The sequence below is a fragment of the Poecile atricapillus genome, chromosome 1 (assembly GCF_030490865.1).
Source record: "Poecile atricapillus isolate bPoeAtr1 chromosome 1, bPoeAtr1.hap1, whole genome shotgun sequence".
NCBI classification, from domain to species: Eukaryota; Metazoa; Chordata; class Aves; order Passeriformes; family Paridae; genus Poecile; species Poecile atricapillus.
The window spans coordinates 161,085,648-161,106,251 of record NC_081249.1 but is presented as its reverse complement, the minus strand read 5'-3'; the positions used below and the strand labels follow the sequence as shown (position 1 = coordinate 161,106,251).

The 20,604-nt window shown below is 34.8% G+C and overlaps 1 protein-coding gene across 1 annotated transcript in view; it reads left to right on the top strand.

The window, feature by feature from the left end:
* Window positions 1–20,042, top strand: part of CEP128 (centrosomal protein 128) — a 95,779-nt gene extending 75,737 nt beyond the window's left edge. The window contains exons 22-25 of the mRNA XM_058827577.1: window positions 6,810–6,887; window positions 8,743–8,856; window positions 12,440–12,548; window positions 16,674–20,042. Coding sequence (XP_058683560.1) covers window positions 6,810–6,887; window positions 8,743–8,856; window positions 12,440–12,548; window positions 16,674–16,780 — 408 coding nt within the window. The 3' untranslated portion in view covers window positions 16,781–20,042. The remainder of the gene's footprint in view (window positions 1–6,809; window positions 6,888–8,742; window positions 8,857–12,439; window positions 12,549–16,673) is intronic.
* The last annotated feature ends 562 nt before the right edge of the window (window positions 20,043–20,604 follow it).

The following is a 20,604-nucleotide window of genomic DNA, read 5'->3' as shown; positions in this document are numbered from 1 at the left end:
ACCTGAATGATATTTCTTCTTTCCCATGAAGGCTGTATTAATTGAATTTTTGCAATGCTTTCTGGAAGCCTTGATGCAAACTTAAACATAAATTACATGTAGAGATTTTTAGCCTGAAATGCTTCATAATGTTAAACATGAGCAACAAGGAAATCTTTAAACCTTTTGAGAATGTGCTCCCATTAACATTGCATTACTTTATACACTCTTTGTGTTACATTTCTTTTAATTTCCAGGAATTATATCTGGATGTCTCTGATCAAAATTTTAGTAAACGATAAAGAATAGATTCTCAAAAACTAGTCCTATGGACCCCCAGAGTACTTGGAGCACTGAGTGATGATTCACAGAAAGCTGGCTTGCCAAAAGACAAGTTTCCTCCATGTTTCCAGCTGCTCATATGCATCAAACAACTTCAAATTCATAAAATACTTTCCTAATATTTTCCCATGTAAATAATTCCCCTAGTTAGCACAGGGATGTCATGTGCTCATGAATGAGGTAAAAGACAGTCAATGTCATTGCAAACAGGAAAGGATGCATTCATGAAGTTCCTTTAATTAAAATGTGGTCCACTCCATGGACAAACATCTAGAATCTAAGTTAAATGTTCAAGTAGTTTGATATTGGCAATGCTTTGTTAGCAAAGGTGATTTGTTTTTCATTAGTGTAGTTTTTGCTTAAAAAATCTTACTTATTAAAACTATCATGAAACAATTCAATACAGAAAAAAAAGCCAGTTGAGCATTGAAATTGTAATTTGATAAAGTTACATGTGTTGCCTACCTTTATATAGGTAATTTGACTTCTTGATGTGCTGAAATCATCAAAACAGTGGTTAATTGGAGTCATGATATATATGGAATATAAAGATACAAAATACATTTTTTTGTTTTCTCTGAAAGTTCCCTCTCTACATATGATGTACTATTCACAGAATGTCCCAGCTATCATGCTTGCCTGGCATATAAAAGTCAGCAGGGCATCTCAGGCCTCTTAAGCAGAACCACCTCCTTAAAAGAAAAGTGTATGATTTATCAGTGGAGAGCTGGAGATTGAAGCTGATAGTGCACAGTTTTACAGATCTTAACAGGGAAAGCAAAGGATACTTTTAAACATGCTGGGTGCATCCTGTTCTTGCTATTTAGATATTCAATACACTAAGGTCATTTAAAATAAGTCATTTTAGGTCACCTCTAACATTGTATCTTTCATTTGAATTGTAACTGCCTGCTGACATGTATTGCAGCCAGTTAAAATGACGTTGCATTTAATCTTTTTATGGTTATTCGTTGGGGATTAGCTAACTGGTACTTAAATCAACTCTCATTAAAAAAAAAATCTGTGCAATACAGATAGCCATTGGTTTTTACCTACCTCAGAAAAGAAAGGAGTACTGTACTTGAAAGTCAATGAAGTTTGGTTTCTGGTTTATGTGTTTTCAATATATTGACTGTAAAGGCAAACTTCAGGAGTACTATATACAAACCTGCTTTGATTTATTTATTTGATTTATTTGCATTTAGCATTGCAGCTTTGAGGCTAAAAATAAAATATGTCTGATTTTGATTTAGGTCTGTCCCTTGAGACAGTATGAAACTGTCTTTTACCAGGAACACATCAGTATAGGAGGATTAACTGTTCACATGCAGTTTAAGCATCAAAGTGTTTGTATGAAGTCATGGAAAATAAGTAATTTGTTTTGTCATTCTCTGTGAAAACATAGAACGCCCTTTTTAAAAGTAAATAGTCTTTATTTTGAAAACAGAAAGATTAGTAGCACTCAGTCTGTCGAAGAGAACTGTTGTTAAGTAAAATGCTATTAATACTGCCTCAGTCAGTACAGTGGGTGTTTTTTCCTCTTATCATTACCATCAGTGCACTGGGTCAGTACCTGCTGTTGCTTGTTATACATAAGCAGATGTGATTGCTGCCTTTAGGATTACTTGTATTCATTATGGTATACAGCTTTCTGATTTCTGGGAAAAAAATTAACAGTACTTAATTTCCCTCTATATCAGTTGCTTCCAACATACTTTTCCACATTTTATCTCTGTGGTTAAATCCATCTTTTTAATAGAATAGAGTGTAGTCATTAATGATACAAGCATGGCATTTGAACCATCTTGAGGAGGTTGCTGTGATAGTCGTTAATTACCAGACCAGTTCCGTGGGCCAGTTAAAAGCTCTTTCATCATCTTTCCCTCACATTCTTCAATGTATTCTTTCATTGCCACCTTCCTTATTGAACCTCTCCTAACAACAAACTTAGCTTTTTTTCTGTTTTTATTTGCATATCACTACCATTCTTTTCATTTGTTTTATGGAAGAGACACACATTTCTGTCCCTGGAAATGTTAGTGTGTGAGTTTTCCTATTCAAGTCTCTCAGACTGCTCAGAAAACTGCGAGAATTTTAGAATATAAAATGAACCATTCTGGTCAAGACCAAAGGTCAGTCTAGCCCAGCTACAGACATGGCAACAATGGCCAAAGTAAAATGCTTAGGGCAGACTCTATGAACAGAACTGACTGTCGCCCTGAAAACTCAGCTTCTGAGCTTGCTGACATGGTTTTCTAAAGACTTTCCCAGGACAGTAACTGTAAACATAGATATGTGTACATTCTTTCTGTTACACGTCTTGTGATGGGCATCTCTCATGGCCAGTGCAGTGAGAAAGTGTTATCCTGACCACCCAATCCCTGGCTGTGGTCAGGAGCCTATAAATCCTGGGAGGAAAAATAAATGCTCTCTTCTTTTCACCACACCTCGACCTGTGTCTGTGTGATCTATTCATCTTCAGCGGCAACAACTGACATGTATTTTGTTTCCATTTTTATTCATTCTGAATCCAGCCATTCAAAGCTCAAAGGCTTCCAGACTTAAATGTAGTTTCTGTGAATCTGGAACTATTCTATGGTCTTTCTCATTCATGAACTCACCCAGTTTTCTGCTTAAAGTGAAATAAAATTTTCTATCTTTATGTGAATTTTGATTTTATGCAAATTGGTCATTAGTCCCCTCAGGCATCTCTCTTCCTGGCTGAAGAGTCCTGTTCTTTAGAGTATTGTGTTTATAATTTTTCAGTTGGAAACAGCACTCCATGGCTTTGAAAATTCTTGTTCAACTTCTTTGACCTTTACCTATTTCCCTTTTGAAATAAAGATTCACATCTGCAATCAGTAGTCAAGATGTAATTGGATTAATGATCTGGGACAATTATGTTCTCTGGATTTTATCTTTCCTGATTATATTGAGTGTTGATTTTTCTTTTCTGATTGATACTGAGCATTGCATTAGCAAATTCTTGGTAATATGTATCACTACCCCATGATCTGCTTCCTGAGCAGCAATGGTTACCTTAGAGCCCCTCATTTTGAATGTGAAGTTAGATTTAAACTTTAGGAGTCTAAAACACCTTTCAGAAATCCAAGTAGCACATACCATTCTTTATCCACATGATTCTCAACAAAACCAAAAAACCAAGGACTGAATATGCATCTAACCCAAAGACTGGTCTTCTACTTTCAGGATTATATTTAATAATGTAACTAATAAGGAGTAGCAGAGAAACAGCTAAATTTTTTCTGCATGAAGAAGTGCATGAAATAGAGGGGATATATTTAGGAGACACTTTCAAAGAACAGATGGTTAACATCTTCCTTAAATCCATTTACAGGCAGTGTTGACATGAGGTCTTGGCATTGAAATCAAAGAAGGAATTGAAAAACAGGATGGCTTAAGACATAGGCTTACACCTAGGGCCTAAGTTCCTTTTTTGATGAGAACAGATCACAGGTGATCTGTATTAAAACAAGGTGGGTAAATAGATAGATAGAGAAATATATCCCTATACATAATATTTTTGCATACATATAATTGCAGAAACAGAAGAACAACTCTCATATCCTTTACCTAATTTAGTTTATTGGTACTGAATATTGACTACAAGTTCAGTCCAAGTTAGCTGCAAATGAATCCCATTGTTTATGAAATTTGAACTTTGTTATGAGTATGTCTTAAAACCTTAAAAACTGAATGTTTGCAACTAACAACAAGGCAGACATCATTGCTTTTAAACAGATGGTGTGTCTTCATTTAGGTTACCTTGTTCATTTCTGATTCTCCACTCCTCACTCCTAGTCTTCATCTTGTTGAAGTTGATGCCACTAGTGCAGAGAAGCTCCCCTTGATTTTTCTTCTCCTGTTGTGACTGAAATCAGGACTTTAGTCTGGGATCTAAATGGAATGTTTTTCATGGTGGTCAAATTGAGATTTTCCAGAACTAGTAACAGAGCTTTTGTAGTTAAGGGCAAGTTAACTCGGTTTGCACAGGCTTTACAAGGTAATATTTGATTTCAGGATTGATGGATTTCATTTATTTTAAGATTTTGCTTTAAAGTACCAAGGCAGTAATATGGTTAATGAAGCCCATTATCGGTAGATTGAATACCAGACTAGCAGAACCTTATCCAGAGAAGTGTGATTTTTAGAATTGTGGAGGAAATATTGACTGTTGTTCAGAAAGTACAAACAGTTCTGGTTTTACTTGCTCTTCGGCAAATAATAGAAGAGCAGACTTCAGCTGCTGAGGCATCTGGCCTGTGGGACATGACTGTTAATTGTGCATGATCAACCAGCTTCATCTGGACACAAAACCAAAACCATGATATTTATTTTCTTCAGTTCTCTGCAGTTTGCAACTGACTACATTTTTTGCATGATGGGTGTGAGTGTGAAATCTTATTGTTGAGTCCAACCCTAACTCTCCCTAGAATTGTAATTCATTTTTCATTAGTACACACCATATGCCTAATCTGAAAATAGGAAATTTGATTGTTCTATATTAGCTAAATGCTCACAGCATACATTTTTATTTAAAAAAAATTTAAAAAATAAATCATAGAATCACAGAATTATGCTGAATTGGAAGAGACCCACAAGGATCATCAAGTCTTACTCCTGTCCCTGCAGAGCACCATCCCCAAGAGCCACACCATGTGCCCAAGAGCATTGTCTAAATACTTCTTGAACTGTCAGGCTTGGTGCTGTTACTTCTTCCCTGGGGAGCCTGTTCCAGTGGCCAACCACCCTCTGGGTGAAGAACCTTTTCCTAATATTCAGCCTCAAATCCTCTGACAGAGCTGCAGGCCATTCCCTTCTGTCCTGTCACTGGTCACCAGAGAGAAGAGATCAGTTCCTGCCCCTCCTCTTCCCCTCATGAGGAAGCTGTAACTGCAATGAGGTTTCTCCTCAGTCTCCTCCAAGCTGAACAGACTGAGTGACCTCAGCCACTCCTCACATGGCTTCCCCTCAAGGCCCTTCATTATCTTTTACCCTCCTCTGGATGCTCTCTAACAGCTTAATATATTTCTTATAGTGTGGTGACCAACACAAGGTCTCAAGGGGATCATAAAAGGAAATCAAGTTTGATAATACCAGGACTTTCCTGTCATGAAATCAAGATGGCTGTGAGCACTGATGATATCTTTCAGGTGTTTTTCAATACCTCCTAGCATAACCTTTTCTATAGCTTTACCAGGCACTAAAGGGAAACTGTCAGTCCTGTAGTTCCTGGGGTCCTCTTTCTTGCCCTTCTTTAAAACTGTAACAAGGTTTGCCAGCTTTCAGTAAGCTGGAATCACTCCGGATTCCCAAGACCACTCAAAACATATCAAGAAAGGTTTTGTGATGACATTAACTGGCTCTTTGAGAAGTTTTGAATTAATCCCTTCAGGCCCCATTGATTTGTAGGGATCCAACTGGAGCAGCAAATCCCACACAAGTTTAGGGTCAACTGGGAATTGATCATTCTTGCAGTCATAGTCCTCCTGCTTTTATTGTCCTCCACATTTCTGGCCAGCTTCAACTCCAGTAGAGCTTTGGCCCCATGAGTTTTCTCCCTATAGTGACAAGCACCGTCTCTGTATTCTTCCCATATCATATTATTATTTCCATATTATATTTAATAATGTCTCTTATTTTAGTCCCTGGAGGCAGCAGACTTCTCTGTGAGCTGGGTCCAGTCTGCATATCGGGTCCTCCATTTGCTTTAGAAGGGTGTTTTCCATTACAACTACCCTTCATTTTCCTGTTAACAGAGGGCTTGGTGCAGAGTACAGGTGGTGTTGTTTTAGGAGGCCTCATTATCCCAGAAAAATCTTAACCCACCCCATCAGTAGTCTGGCCTTCTAGTTCCAGAGCCTCGCATGTATTGTGGAAGGTGCCAGTCCTACCTGTCGAATTCTGAGAAGGTGGAGGAACCTTCCTCCTAGGACATGCCCTCACCTGCTTCCAGCCTTCATCTTTAACAGACCCTTGCCTAACAGTCCTTTGACTCATTACCCTGCAGGGTTCTGTCCATCTGCCTCTCCACTATAATGGAGGTTCATGACTCCTTGAGACTGTGAGACTCTGAAAATACCAGTCTCTTTTGCTTGTTTGCTCAAACACAACATAGCCTGTTCACTTCCTCCTGTCACTCCTTCATCTGGTGACCAGCTCCTCAAATACAGCTCACCTTCTGCAAAAGAACTGTCAGCCCCAGCCTTGTGGTGAGGCATCAGGCGCTCCTGGCAGCCTCTGACCTGGAGAGCTCCATCTCCCATCAGCAGGTGTGGCTGGCTGGAGCCCCTGACATGGCTGCTTCAGTGAGTGCCACAGCTACATGTGATGGAGCTTCAAGGCAAGACAACACCCTAACTAAGGAAGCTTGACTAGTACCCTAATAAGACTGGGGTTTTTAATGTGTGAGATGGCTGAAAGAATAGATTAATTTTTAATGTTTCAACTTGTGTTCTGTTCTTTAGAGTACCCGAGTAGCTTTAAACCACCTGGAGTCTGTGCCTGAGAAACTGAGCCTGTTAGAAGATCGCAAAGATACTGGAGTGAGAAAGATTTCATTTGACTCTCTCAGTACTTCTAAAATATTTTGGTTAATTAATATTCTCTATGAATGTACTGTTAATAACAGTTGTTTAATAAGGTATTTACAGTTGCATATGTACTTACTATATAGACAGAAACATATTGAAATTTATTTTCATGTTTCTATGGATCTTTTTGAAGTTATAAATTTAGTTCTAATTATTAACACTGCTCCATAATGTAGGCAAACATTGATAACTGGGCAGAGCAGGTCATGTGTTAATTACTGTTTCAGAATATTTTTATTGAGTGGTAAATTCTGATATTAAATGTTAAAAATGAATATTTTAATATTAAGTAAATTATGCCAGTTGTTTCAGTTACTAATTTAATGAGTGAAGATAGATGATCATTACAACTTTTTGTCTTGCTTTGACATAATGATTGTACTTGTCACTGACTTTCTCAGCACCACTATCCAATCAGGATGTGTTTGGACACAGTAAGCCATACTGACAGTAGTGGCAACATACTGACTGTTAGTGATAATCTTCAGATTAGATTTTCAGTGGCTAAATGGCTAAGCCCCTGTACTATAGTTATTTTCCATTTATGGAATGTGTGGTTTAATAAAAAAGAATATGTAACTTCCTTGCACAATATAAATTTTAAATCAGTATTAAACCACAGATCAACAAATGCATAATGATTTGCATTTTATTTTATATGTAAAATTTATATAATTTTATATGTAAAATTAATCTGTGGTTGTCAGAAATATTTTGAAACTTGTTAGGAGCATTGTTTATTTTGTGTTCCTGCACGAGGTCATCAGTTAATAATTCTACACCATTCTATTGTTGTCATCATCAAAGATTTGGTAATGCAAGTACTGGTTAAAATGTTGGGTTTTTTATGAACAATATTGTATTGTTGAGATGCATAGTTTTAATTTCACATTTCAGGTATCCCCAGAAGAGTTTTTTTCCTCTGACAGAGGTTTGTGTTTACCTTCTGTTTCTACTAAAGGAAAAATTTTGTTCTCAGCAGGCATCTGCAATCTCCTTCCCACTTGCCCTCTCTCTCTCTTGAGGGCAAGTAATTTTCTGGTTTTCTCTAGTTATAACTTAGCCAATATCTGTGAGATTGGAATGCAAAATCTTTGGTTTCAATTGGACTCTCTCCTTCTCCATCATGCTTAATTTTTTAAAGATGGTTTTCTGAAGATGAGTCCCTATCAACACAGTATTTTGTTTAAGAAATAATTTATCATCCTAGAAAGCTAAGCTTTATGCTATTTGCAAATAACATATTGGGGTTTTTTATTCAATAACTAGCAAGTTTGTCCCTCAATGTTTTCATAGGAAGGGAGAGCGAAAGAGGAAGTAAGTTTTGATAAACCTCTCAGGTTGTCTAGGAGATTTGTTAATTCACGTGGATCATTAGCTAGTTCAGTGAGAAGCATTATTGAAAATACTGGTTGTTCCATATCCTTAGACCCCTTTATTCTTCAAGTGCTTGTTTCTATAATGTTGTAATTAATTTTTCATTACAAATTCATTAATTAAAAAAAATTCATTACAGAATTTTTGCTAGAAGATATGATATTGCTGAAGTTTGGAGAGGGTTACAAGAAGTCTTTCACCAATTAATGATCAGGCCATTTCCATTTTAATCTACATGTATTTTAAGATTATTTTTCTGTACAGAACATTATGCTTTTGGACAGCCCCTGTAGTTCAGCCTCTGATAGTTAGTACTTAATTTGTTCTTGCTATGGTGAAAATCCTTGACAATACCGGTGTTTACAATAGTCAGAATTTCTAGCTACTTTTCAAATTGTGAAATCATCTAAATCTTTAAATGCATTTCTAGGAGTCCCATTTCCGAATGGAGATGATTGAGGAGAGGTATATGAAGTATAAAGACATAGTGAGTTCTTTGCAGCAGCAGCTGAAAGATTCAAAGCAAAGAGTCAGGCAAGTCAAGGTATGTGTGTGCACTCCACTTTTGTGTCCCAATCACTTTCAATAACCTTGCCTTATTAACTCCTAGTACAAGCACAGACTGAAGTCATTTACGAATCTTTCTGTTTCATATAGCTACCATGACTGATGGCATGGCAGGTATATTGACATAGCATGAAATTTGATGAATTAAGAGTTGTCTTCATTGTAAGTGCCATGGTTACTTTCCAAAAATCTTTCAACTTTCACAGAAAAGTATCTTACTGTGTCTTACTACTCTCAAGTGTTTTCCCGCTTTGTCAAATTGATGTCTATTTTTTTATTTTTTAATTGTTTTGTTCAATTTTCTTGTCCTTTCAAGTAAAAGATATAGAAACCTGTTTCCTCTATAAAAAGGTTGACTAATGTATAAATCACATGTAGTAATTTTTAAGTAATTATTTGCATTCTTTGCAAACGATTCTGTGTGATGTCTCTTTCATACCTAAATGAAATCCTGGCAAACAGAAGGGAAGTGATTTGCTGAAGGTCACTCACTGGACTTATAGCAGTGCTGAGCATGAATAACTAACAATACAAATCCAGTGCACTTCTTTAGAAATTTTGCCTGTAATGAGTTCAGCTTTCCAATTATTAACATGCTTTCTTTCCCTTATTAGCTTGTTCATTGTCATATCACTGTCATAGTGATAGCAGCTTACTTCAGCAGAACTACGATTTCTTATGGAAGTGATTGAAATAAGTGATCAGACCTGAAGAATCATAATAGTATTTCTGCTACATATCTCAATCAAATCAGTTTCTCTGGCAGTGTATCATTCCTGTGTCTCTAAGCAATTGAGCTCAAATCAAGAATCACACAGTCTATCAAAATGATGTGTTCCCCAACTTATCTGTAACTGTCTTCCTGCTGCAAAATGAGGACATATTTACAGTATGTCTTTTAAAAAGTGGAAAAGGTAAAATAAATAAAGAATATTTCAGCTTAGTAAGTTGTTGTTGATGGTATTAAGTTACTTGAAAGTGCCATCTTGCTCTTCTGTAAGAAAGAATTGAAAGAAGGAAACAGGCACAATCAGTCTGTTGCTGATGATAATCTTCAGTACCCTGAATTTCTCTTCCCTCCACACAAGCGTTACTAAATCAGTAGCTATTGAAATTTGGAAAACATTGAAAAGCTAAGTGGAATGCAATCAGCTGACGGTAGAACATAACATTGTACTAAGCTGACTGAACTTACTGAGCTTGTGTGATTTGAACTCAATAATCAGAATCCAGTACAAAGCTGATTCCAAAACAATTCTCTTTCTTTAGACAACCGAGAGCATTTAATGGCTTCCATTTAGTCAGGCCTAATTGGGTTTTTGCATGACATACAGTACGCTTTGCTGTCACGGCTGTTGCAAATAGAACAGAATGTTCAAAACCGAGTAACAGACGGGTGCTAATCTGATTTCGGTGATCAGGCTAGCTTAGACAAAAAAAACTTTTTAATGCTTGCCTTTCTTACTCTCCTTTGAAACTAACTCAAATGCCTTTTTTTTTTTTTAACTTTACCGTTTGTAAGTTAAGAGTCGCTAAAATTAATTGCTGGAAGAGTGTAGGTTTGAGGACGACAAAGTTGAATTCTTTCTGATATTTTTGGTTCATGCTGTGTACATAGTGCCCCTGCTGTACAAAGTAGGCAGGTATTTGATAGGTGATAAGAAAATCTATATTTCTTATAAAATTTTTACATTGATCATTTTAGATGAAATTACTTCTGGAATTAATCTTTCTCCTCTGTTATGTTTTTCTTTCTAGCCTTTCTTATAATACACTTGTTTCAGCTTGCTTGCCAACATTGATCTCAGACAGGCATTATCTAATCTTGTGTCCCAGGCTTTTTTAATTTTAAGGAGGAAAAATTAAACCAAAGTTGAATGTTCCTCTGAAAGCAGGTTTTTTTCTTTCTTGTTATTTCTTTTGTCCCCACTCAATCTTCCTACTGTTCTGTAGTCTTGTCAAATGGCTTTGAAATACCTGTTGCTTAGAAGCCCAGAAAAATCATCTTTTCTATTTGTATGTGTTAAGATGGAAGATTTCCAGTAATAAAAATAGGCCATAGGCTGGCAAAATGCCATCAGCTACAACAATCTTGATTTTTCAACTAAGAAAGGGCCAAATAATAATAGATAAAGATGAAACTGGGGAGAAAACCTATAAATATAAGGTCTTAAAAGAAAATACCAACAGAAGCAAAATTAAAAGAGAAAGCCAGAAGAAAACTAGAGATAACTGTTTTGATGTAAAGATATAAGTATTTTAGGAGAGTTTCTCTGCCATAGACCATTAAACATCTACTCAAACACAACACGCAGATGTAATTTTCAGTGAAACACATGACAAAAGTCACGTTCTATACATTAATATTTCTGTAAAGAGAAAAGCATTTTGTATTGCAGATACTGGTAGAAGCACCTTTCTTGTTTAAAAGCTTTTCTTTTAAAGCATTTCTGCAAGCAGTATGGAAAGACAAAAACTTTTTTTATTCTTTAAAAATTGTTATTGTGCTATGAACACTTTAGGTATTAAGTCTCTCATCAGCACATAAGGGGATTAATATGTATAATTCCCATTAGTCTTAATAGGAGTAAATCCTTCAATGATGGAACAAAAGCTCATTGTATCTCTAAATTAATGTAGAATTATTTCTTTTCTGTTTAGTTTTCAAATCTTAGTATCAGTGTGAATGATGAATTGCAAGATGTTTTAACAAAATTCCCTAAGGCTGTTTACGATAAGAATTCAGCAGTAAAATTGTGTGTTTTATGAACTGATGCATTTATTCATTATAACCTCTTCTCATTTCAAGAAACTGAGTAATTTGGATACCAAGCCAAGCTTTTAATCTTATTTTGGATGGTATTGTAACTGGGGACTACTTGCTGCAGAGCTAATAGAGATTTTTCAGGGATTTTTGTTTAAATGACCTTTTTAAATTTATCTTCTCTTTTTAGCTTATAGACCAAATGACTTTCCTCACCAAGAAGCTATGCTGTATGGGTTTAGACATAAATAATAACATTGTACTTCAGGCTTTATTTAATGGTTTAAGAAAACAATTCAAAAGCACTTTTAGGTTTTTTGATATGAGAAATCAATGAACTTTTAAGTTTCCTCAGTGACAGAGAAAATAGATTTATATTTGTTACTACTTGTATAACTTCAGTGAATTAGTATGAACCATTCATTAATGAGGAAGTCATCATTCACTGATATCTGTCCTGCTGATATGGTATGTCCTGAACTGTGGATGTGATGTGACCAGGAAAGAACATCTTTACAACTTGCTATAGTGGCAAAGACTTGCAAAGCTGCCAGTGCTTTTCTCAAGGCAAAGCAGTTTTTTGCAGACATTTTATAGTGGTGAAATGGGGATAAAACTTGTAAGCAAATTAATTTGAACCTAACTGCAATACTGAGAATTCAGAGATTCAAATCAGTCTTTTCCAGTGTGTGTGAAATCACAGCATGTGCCTGTATGGGTGCTACTGTATGCTTTTTGAAAAGTTTGCAGATGCTTTATAGTAACAGATAAAATTATTTTTATTTTGTTCCTATAGGATGTGAAAAGGGATGCTGAAATTTCTGATATAGAAGTGGCTGCTCACTCTTCCAGTTGGCGAACTCAAAACAGCTTTTTGTGCAGCTCACTGCTTTCAAGTTCAGGTTGTAAGTATTATATCACAGAAAAAAATCTACAGGTAACTTATTTTTTTCTTCTAAGACCTTTTTTTACTTGAAAGAATGAGACACTACTTTTCAGAAAAGAAGTGCTAGAACTATCCTTTCTGTGTTTTAGTTTTAGATGCTGGATGGATGTCTTTGCCTAGGAAGTACTTCATTACATCCCACTGATAGTTGTTTGGGTTTTTTTGACTGGGACATACGGTATATTTTTTTGTCACCCAAACCTATGCCAAGGAAAAGGGCTGCCCTTGAATTCTGAATCTCTTCATAATGAGTCATACCTGACTCATTGTTGTATATCTTCTGAGGGACCAGAGAGATGTTCTCAAACATGGATTCTTTCCAAGATCTTTCATGTGCACCTGTTAGTATTACGCTTGTGTAATATTTTCACAATGAAAGTTGAATTCACTAATTCTACTTAAATAGTGTTTTTAACTGTTTTTTCTCTACCCACCCTGTGCATATACAGCTTAAGTTCATGTGAAGTCGTGGGATCTCTGATACGGGTGGGAAATGCTTAATAAAACATAGGACGTATTATGTCTTGATTGGGTACGTAGGCACACCTTTGAATAAGTGTCAAAAGTAACTTAAAACCTAGGTTTTTAAGGGGTTTTTTTGAGCATATGAATACATGAATATCAAAATACTTCTCTTTAGAAGGGTATCATCCTCCATTTCTTTTCAATATAGCTAGCTTGTGTACTGGGAACCTATTCAGAAAGTGCCATTCTATGTAGTGGAAAGTCCTATTTCAGGCTTCATTGCACTTTGAAAACATTGCATCTTAGAGTGAGTGCTGTGGTACATTACTGCTCACCAGTAAGTCCTGAGCTGATCTGATGAGGTTAAAGATAATTGGTCTATTTTCTTTTCAGAATCTATGAGTTGGAGTTAGTATCCTTCTGCAGAGTAAAACTGATAACAAAAATAGGAATAGTAACAATCACAACAGTAGGAATAAAGCATAGTAATACCTCTGTATCATCTGTACTTCAGGAACACCTTACTCAGAGTTGATTTTTCCGTTTTCCCAAACCTCATCTCTGTCAGTACTGCAAATCAAATCAAAGATGAGCCTGTTTTGAGTATAGAAAAGAAGTAACTGATGCTTCACAGCATGTTCAGATAAATGGCCTCCAGCAGTCCCTTCCAATCTCAAGAATTCCAAAATTGATTAATTACAAAAATTTACTGAAACTTGAAAATGCAGCATAAATGTTCCTAAAATATTACAATGTCTTTATACTGCTTATATTAAACAAGCTAGAACTTTGTTGCTTTAAAACTTTTAAATAAATTTTGGGCAGTTTTAAGAGAAATAGGATTCATGTGATCTGAATACCAATCTGATAAAAGAGTTCTGCATATTTATATTCTGATTCAACTATTTTTAACCAGCACTAAGTACTAAATTTTCTGGAGATAAAAAAAATAAGTGATTAACAAAAGACAGTGGTGATTCAATTCACTACTTAGTGCTTATGGCACTAAAATATGTGGATTTCTCCACAGACTTTGGTTTGTGGCCGATTGTCACTTTATTGTGAAACTGATTTCCACCAGTCAAATTTGTATTTAGAAGTTGTTGGTATAGTTCTTGAGGACAGTGAAAATTCTGCAGTGGTATTAGCATTAAGGAGATTTTCCAGTGGGTGGCAAATTAAAAGTCAGCTACTTCAGTCGTGATAATCACAAAAACATCATGAACTTTTAATTTCAGTAATGATATTAATTAATTATCATTTGAGGCTTTGACAGCGAAGTATAATTTGACATCATTGCTCCCAAACCTACTGTAGCTTTTAATAAATCTTCCTATACATGTCATCATCTGTTTTCTGTGATTAATTGTCTCCTTCAGAAACAGAAGGATGGATTTTTTTTTCTTTCATTTATCTTTTGGAGCAGTTTTCAAGCTTTTGTGATTTATGTTTCCCCATTCCATCTCTCTTCAATTCATGAAGCCTTAGAGACTGTAGAGTCAATAACTAGTACTAGAAGCTTCCTTCCCAGTGTGGGTCTCCTATGATTTGTAGAGAACACCTGGAAGAAGAGCAGACTCATTTGATATAATTTAACTTATCTGTGAGGGAGATCATGGTGTTTAAGTTTAAAATTGGTTGAAAAAAGAAGGACAAATAATAAGGGAAAATAAATAAGGGAACAACAATATGTTTCCATATATTTATATATTTACTAAAAAGTTTTCAATGCAGGAAGCAGTTAAAACGAAAGTAATTAACATCGATATTGTGTTTTGTTTCTGGTATAATTTCTGCAATTATAATAGGTTTTCCATTACAAACATATTTTAGAATATGTTGAGGGAACGTGCTTTTGTTTCTTTACCCATTTTCTAAGAAATGAAGATGTTTAAATGAGAATTTATTCCAGATGTAGGTTGCAGTCTACAGTATTATCGCACTAAAATGGTTGGTCCAGTCACTATTAGTTGTAATCTAAAGAATAATCCTCAGAAACTGTTTTTACGGCCACTGTATTTTCCTGAAATTTTGAGTACAAAAGTCCCTAGAGTTACACATGCTCTGCATTAGCTTTGTGAAATGAGTCCTGCCTTTCTCTTTGCGCATTTCATCACTCTGAGGGTTTAACCTGGATGGTTTCCCAGAAACCATATGTCTTAGAGGCTTTCTATTGTTGTTGGGAATTTATGCTCCAGGGCTTCATCATAAGTTGTGATAGACAACACTCTTGTGTCAACATGGTATGTAGTGTGACTGATACCACAGCTGAATAAAACCAAGTTGTCCTGAATGTAGGCTTTATTGTCATAACAATTAACTCTTGCACTGTATTGATGACGCCTGTCTTTATCTCTCTATGTACAGTTTTTAATAAGTTGTTAAGACTCTTTTTATTGGCATTTATAAATAAAGTAATGTACTTACAAGTAAAAAGACATTGCAACGTCACTATGCTGTGGACACCCTTCTAGAACAAAACCTAGGGCTGCTTAAGCATAAGAACTTGGAATGACTGGAAACTTAACATCATCACTTAGCAAAATGCAAATTGAATTAGTTAAGCATTGAACTTTCTTTATGATTTTTCACTTACTTTGAATACTGTCCACAGGAAGTGCCACTGACATAGCATACAGCAGCAGAGCTTTGGACCAGTTCTGAAAACTTTATGCTGAAAAATTAGAACTCACTGTAATACCAATGTCCCAATCACAGTGATTTCATTCTTCTGAAAGTGAAAACATCTCACTCCTCCTAACCAAACTGTGATGTCTTGTTCCTTATTAAATAACTTATTTTGGTTATGTATAACTTTTTTTTTTGGTTATATACTGCGTCAAATTTACTGGATCATTAAAACTTGTGCTCTGGATATTCAGTAGGACCACTTTTCTTAAATGCTTGTGCAATAAAGAAGGCCATTAGAAGAAGGGTATGTTGTATAAGCTGGTAGCCACTTTTCTTCCCTTAATTTTTACGTTTTGCTAAATGTTTGAATATTTGATTTTTTTCTTCAGCATTTTAATATAAGATATTTTGTCAATTTATATTGTCTGGATTTTGATGCAATACAATATATTTAGAAATAAGCACTATATGTGTGTCCTGTGAAGGTATATACACAGTATGACATTGTATGAGCATCTGCTCAGTATCACGTGGTGACTTAAGTCCATGCTGTTGGTAAACATATTCCTTCACAAATTTTTTTTTGAGAGGTTTGTCTTACTTAAATAAAAATTATGGAAAAATAAATGGAAAATATATCTTAGTGGAATAACCAATTTTTAAAAAATACAGTCTACATTTCTTGTGCATAAGAAAGCTCTTGGCTATGCCTGTATTATAGAGTATTAAAACCTATGTCTCTAGAAAAATAAGTCAGTTTCTCAATTCATAGCCTTATGAATATTAAATATTTATTAACACCATAGTACTTGCTGAATAAATTATAATATCATATAATGAAATACACATTTCAAATAAAAACTAAGGGTCAGTCAACCAAATCTGAGAATCATAAGTTTGAAAAGGCCTCTAAGATCATTGAGTCTAACTGACTTAATGTGTGATTCTGAAGATGCTTAATCACCTTTTTTGTGTGACTTATTTCTAGCACTTATGAAAGGGATGGTTCCTTTGGATGCAAGTGCCACCAAGGAAGATTCTCCTAATGTTGCTGTTAGTGAAATGAAGCTGCAAGCAGAAGGAGGAAAGCAGTAGAATATTTTACAAAACCACCCCAGTTTTCTCTGTGGTAAATTCCATTCTACTTTTTTTTTGTTTTTTGAACAGTGGTAATTCCATCTGCTGTAGGAGTGATGCACCCTTAATGATTCAACAATTGCCAAACACCTAAATGAAAGAGCACCAAGAGTGGTTCTGATGAACTCCTGTGATAATTTAGGTGACTTGTACATCAAAGGCTTTCTGGGATTTTGCTATTCCTTTGTGCTTGTTTCTGCAGTCCTCCTAGACCAAATTGATTGTATTCCTGAAATACTGTGAAGTGAAATACCTGTGATCTCTTTGCTATGAGTTTATTTACCCCTATACAGGAATTGTTCTGACACTTGTTTTTTTATTATGTTTAATAACATTATTAATAATGAAAGAATATTCAGAAATTGCCTATTTTTATGAGAGAGTCATTATACAGTGTTGTGCAGACACATTTGTGATTTTAGGTCCCTCAGTTTGAAAAAATCATTTAAGGAAGAAGGAAAAAAAAATTCTTAAAGCGAATGAAAATTTGCATCTTGGTTTCAGGTTCAGCGTACATTATCAGTTGTCTAGAGTTATTCTTTTGGCCAGAACAGTTTTATCAGATAGCCTTGGTTAGGCACTTTAAAGAATCTGAATCTCACCCATCTGTATCAAGAATGTTGAAAGGCACTTCTATGTGGCTGTGAAAATTTTAAAAGCAGTGTTTAATGTTCATTTATTTATTCTATTTTGTTCTGCGTTAGAAAAGATGTGTTGTATTGATTGTAAAATACTGTGGAAATACAGTATTGCACCCTTGTATTTGTTCAGATATCACTATTCTATACAAGTTGGACATAATTTTGCATTACAGAGGTCTCAAAGAGCAAAACACAGATGAATTTTCTTCTGTTTAAGGAAATGCAAGAGTTTCTGATGGTTCTTGTTTTATTCTCCTCTCAGCTACTTCTGGCTGGATCACTGATATAGGGCCTTAAAAGATTTGCCAAAGCTATCAAGAGTACTGTAGCAACATTAACACCATTCAAAGAATTTTGTTTTTCAGTCTTTTGTCATATTCAGGAAGCCTGTTTCTTCTCTGAAACTCTGTCATTTTTTAGCACTGTAGGTGTCTCAGGTATAATTCACAGGCCATGATGTGCCATCTCAAAAGAGGACTTTATTTTTTTTTTAATACTCTGATGAAGCATTCTGTAGTCTCAGTAGGTGCTCTGGACAGTGCACTTCCTTGACAATCACCTTGTGTTCAACCTGTTTCAAATAGAACAACATGCTGAGAACATCAAAATCAGACACAGAAATGAGAAAAATACTGACTTTATTCTACGTTCATTTTCCATGAACTTAAATTGCTTAAAATTAAAAAAAAATGTGATTTGGTTAAAAAGTTTTCTTTACCTTTTGTTGTGTATTATGATGTGCATGGTAGTGCTGGCATTGGCTTTTTGCAGACTTCTGGCCCATCTGCTCATTCAGAGGGTCAAGAAAACAAAACATGCACATCCATCTGTTCTGATCTCAAAGGCCATGACAGGGACAGGAAAAACATCAACAAATAAACTTCTACTCTCTACAAAGAGTGTGGATGTCATGAAATGGAGTTTAGCTAAGCTGTAGCTACTATAAACTAAACTTAAGTGGATCCAACATTTATAATTTTATTTTTTTTTATTAGATCAGAGCAGAGGTAGAAATATGGAATTGAAAATAGTTTAAATGGTTTGGTCTGCTGAAACTTAAAAAATTGAAAATTGAAATGTCACCAGCTTGCAGACTTTATGGTACCTACAAATTCCGGCCAAAACATAGAAAGGTCACTTTGAAATATATTATGAAGCAGTAAATCATGCTCTCAAAACACCTCAGGTGGTAACAAGGTCTGGTGCATGAATTGCTGATGGATACCCTAACTGTTTTACCAAAGTTTAAATGGTTTTTTTTGACATGAAAATGCCTGTCGGTAAATAAATAAATGGGGCTTTAAGTGTCTTGGCTGAGAAGTAATACCAGAAATAAAATTTCCTTTTTTTCCTAAGGAATTTGTAAAAATCTTACCATTTTAGGTATTTATACATTTTTTCCTGACTTGTAACTTAGAAATCTGAGGTATGTAGTCTTTAAACAGGATCACTACTGCTTTATATTGCTAGAAAACTAAGGATAAACAGTCTGATCTTGCTCACTATTACACTGAGTATTGAATGGAATTATCTACTGTACAGCACAGAAATTACTACTGCATGAATAATTTTGGCTTTAAAACTTAAAGTATGTTTAATGCTTAGTGCTCATGCCTTTGCCCATGTAAATGGGTTTTCATCAGTTCTATATCCTTTCATAAAATTTATAAAATTTTATAAATTTATTTATAATTTATAAAGTTTTCTAAAAGAAAAACACACATCTCTTGTGTGGAAGAACACAAGAGATGTCAAATCACACACCAAAAAAAATTAAAAAAAAATAAATTACTGAGTAGACTTATGGACTCCAAAACCAGGAAATTCTTTCTTTAATTTACCCTCTTGGCATGGCAGTCTAGATAGCATGTAATATTTGTCTGTCTTCCACCTTTGATAGAGGTTCATATTACAAAGTGAATTTTGTTTCCTCTTTACTGAGGGCTAAAGTTCCATTCATGACATTATGTGAAACTGTCCCTTTGTGGTTTAAGAAATAATATTTTTTCCATATTGGTCTGAAATAATACTCTTCTGCACAGTTTCAGTTTTTAAAGTAGAAAAGCAGATACTTTTTAAATAAAAACATTTTGTATATTTCACATCTTAAAAATTGCTCTTACTTTTGGTAGCCAAATTTTTTATACTTTAACCCTTTAATAACCTCTTATTCAATTTTTGCCCAAAGCAGTGGTTTTCAATAATCAAAAATGTGGTATCGCACACACAAAAAATGATGGTTTAAACCTTTGTTCTGTTTAGCGTTTGGTAAATCAGGCAATTTTTTATGTATGTACTAAGTACATACAGTCTTTATAAGCTAGTATCGGGCATTCGTTTTTTAAATGCTGTCCTGAAATACAGTGCTTAAATATTGTGCTTTCAAAAATGCATTGACCCTTGATTTTAGCATCAAATAATTGTCATATGAACAAGCTAGAAATTTTATGCCCTTCAGTTCTTAATTTTTTACAGCAGACTTGAGAGTACTTAATTACTTTTGAGATTATATTTACTAAATAGACAAAATAATTTATTTTTATTGTGTAATTATGTCATCCTAAGAAGAAATGTCAAAAATAAAAAATAAAATTTTACAGTGCAAAACAAAGCCATTTTCTTACATTTACTTCTCACATTTTTGATGGAAGCCAGTCCTCAATGATGATGAAAGTACTCCTTGGATATTCAAAGCTCAGTCATATTTTTACTAACTATTACAGCAAGGTAAATAAAGAAAATACATGAAAAAACTTATACAACAAAGAAACTACTATTCTAAAATAAATTTCTGAGCTAAGGAATCTACATACCAATCTCTGGCTTGCAAGGCATAGTCTCTGCACTGGGTAGCACTGAATGGTTTTTCATGAATGAAAATGCCAGTATTCCTTTGAAAGGAAATCACTAGGTAGTTTTGTAACATTGATACAATTTTTATGGCTAAAAATGAGAAGTCTGCAGCCTGCATGAATTCTCATATCTATTACATGCAGAAAATTTTTTTCATAAATTTTTGTGGCACTGTTTGTTACAGTCAAATTTTACAGTACCTATGTTAAACTCTTCATGTTTGCAGTGTGTTAGTAACAAATTTATCTCTCTCTAAGCCCTTGTCACCCCACAGAAGTAATTGATACT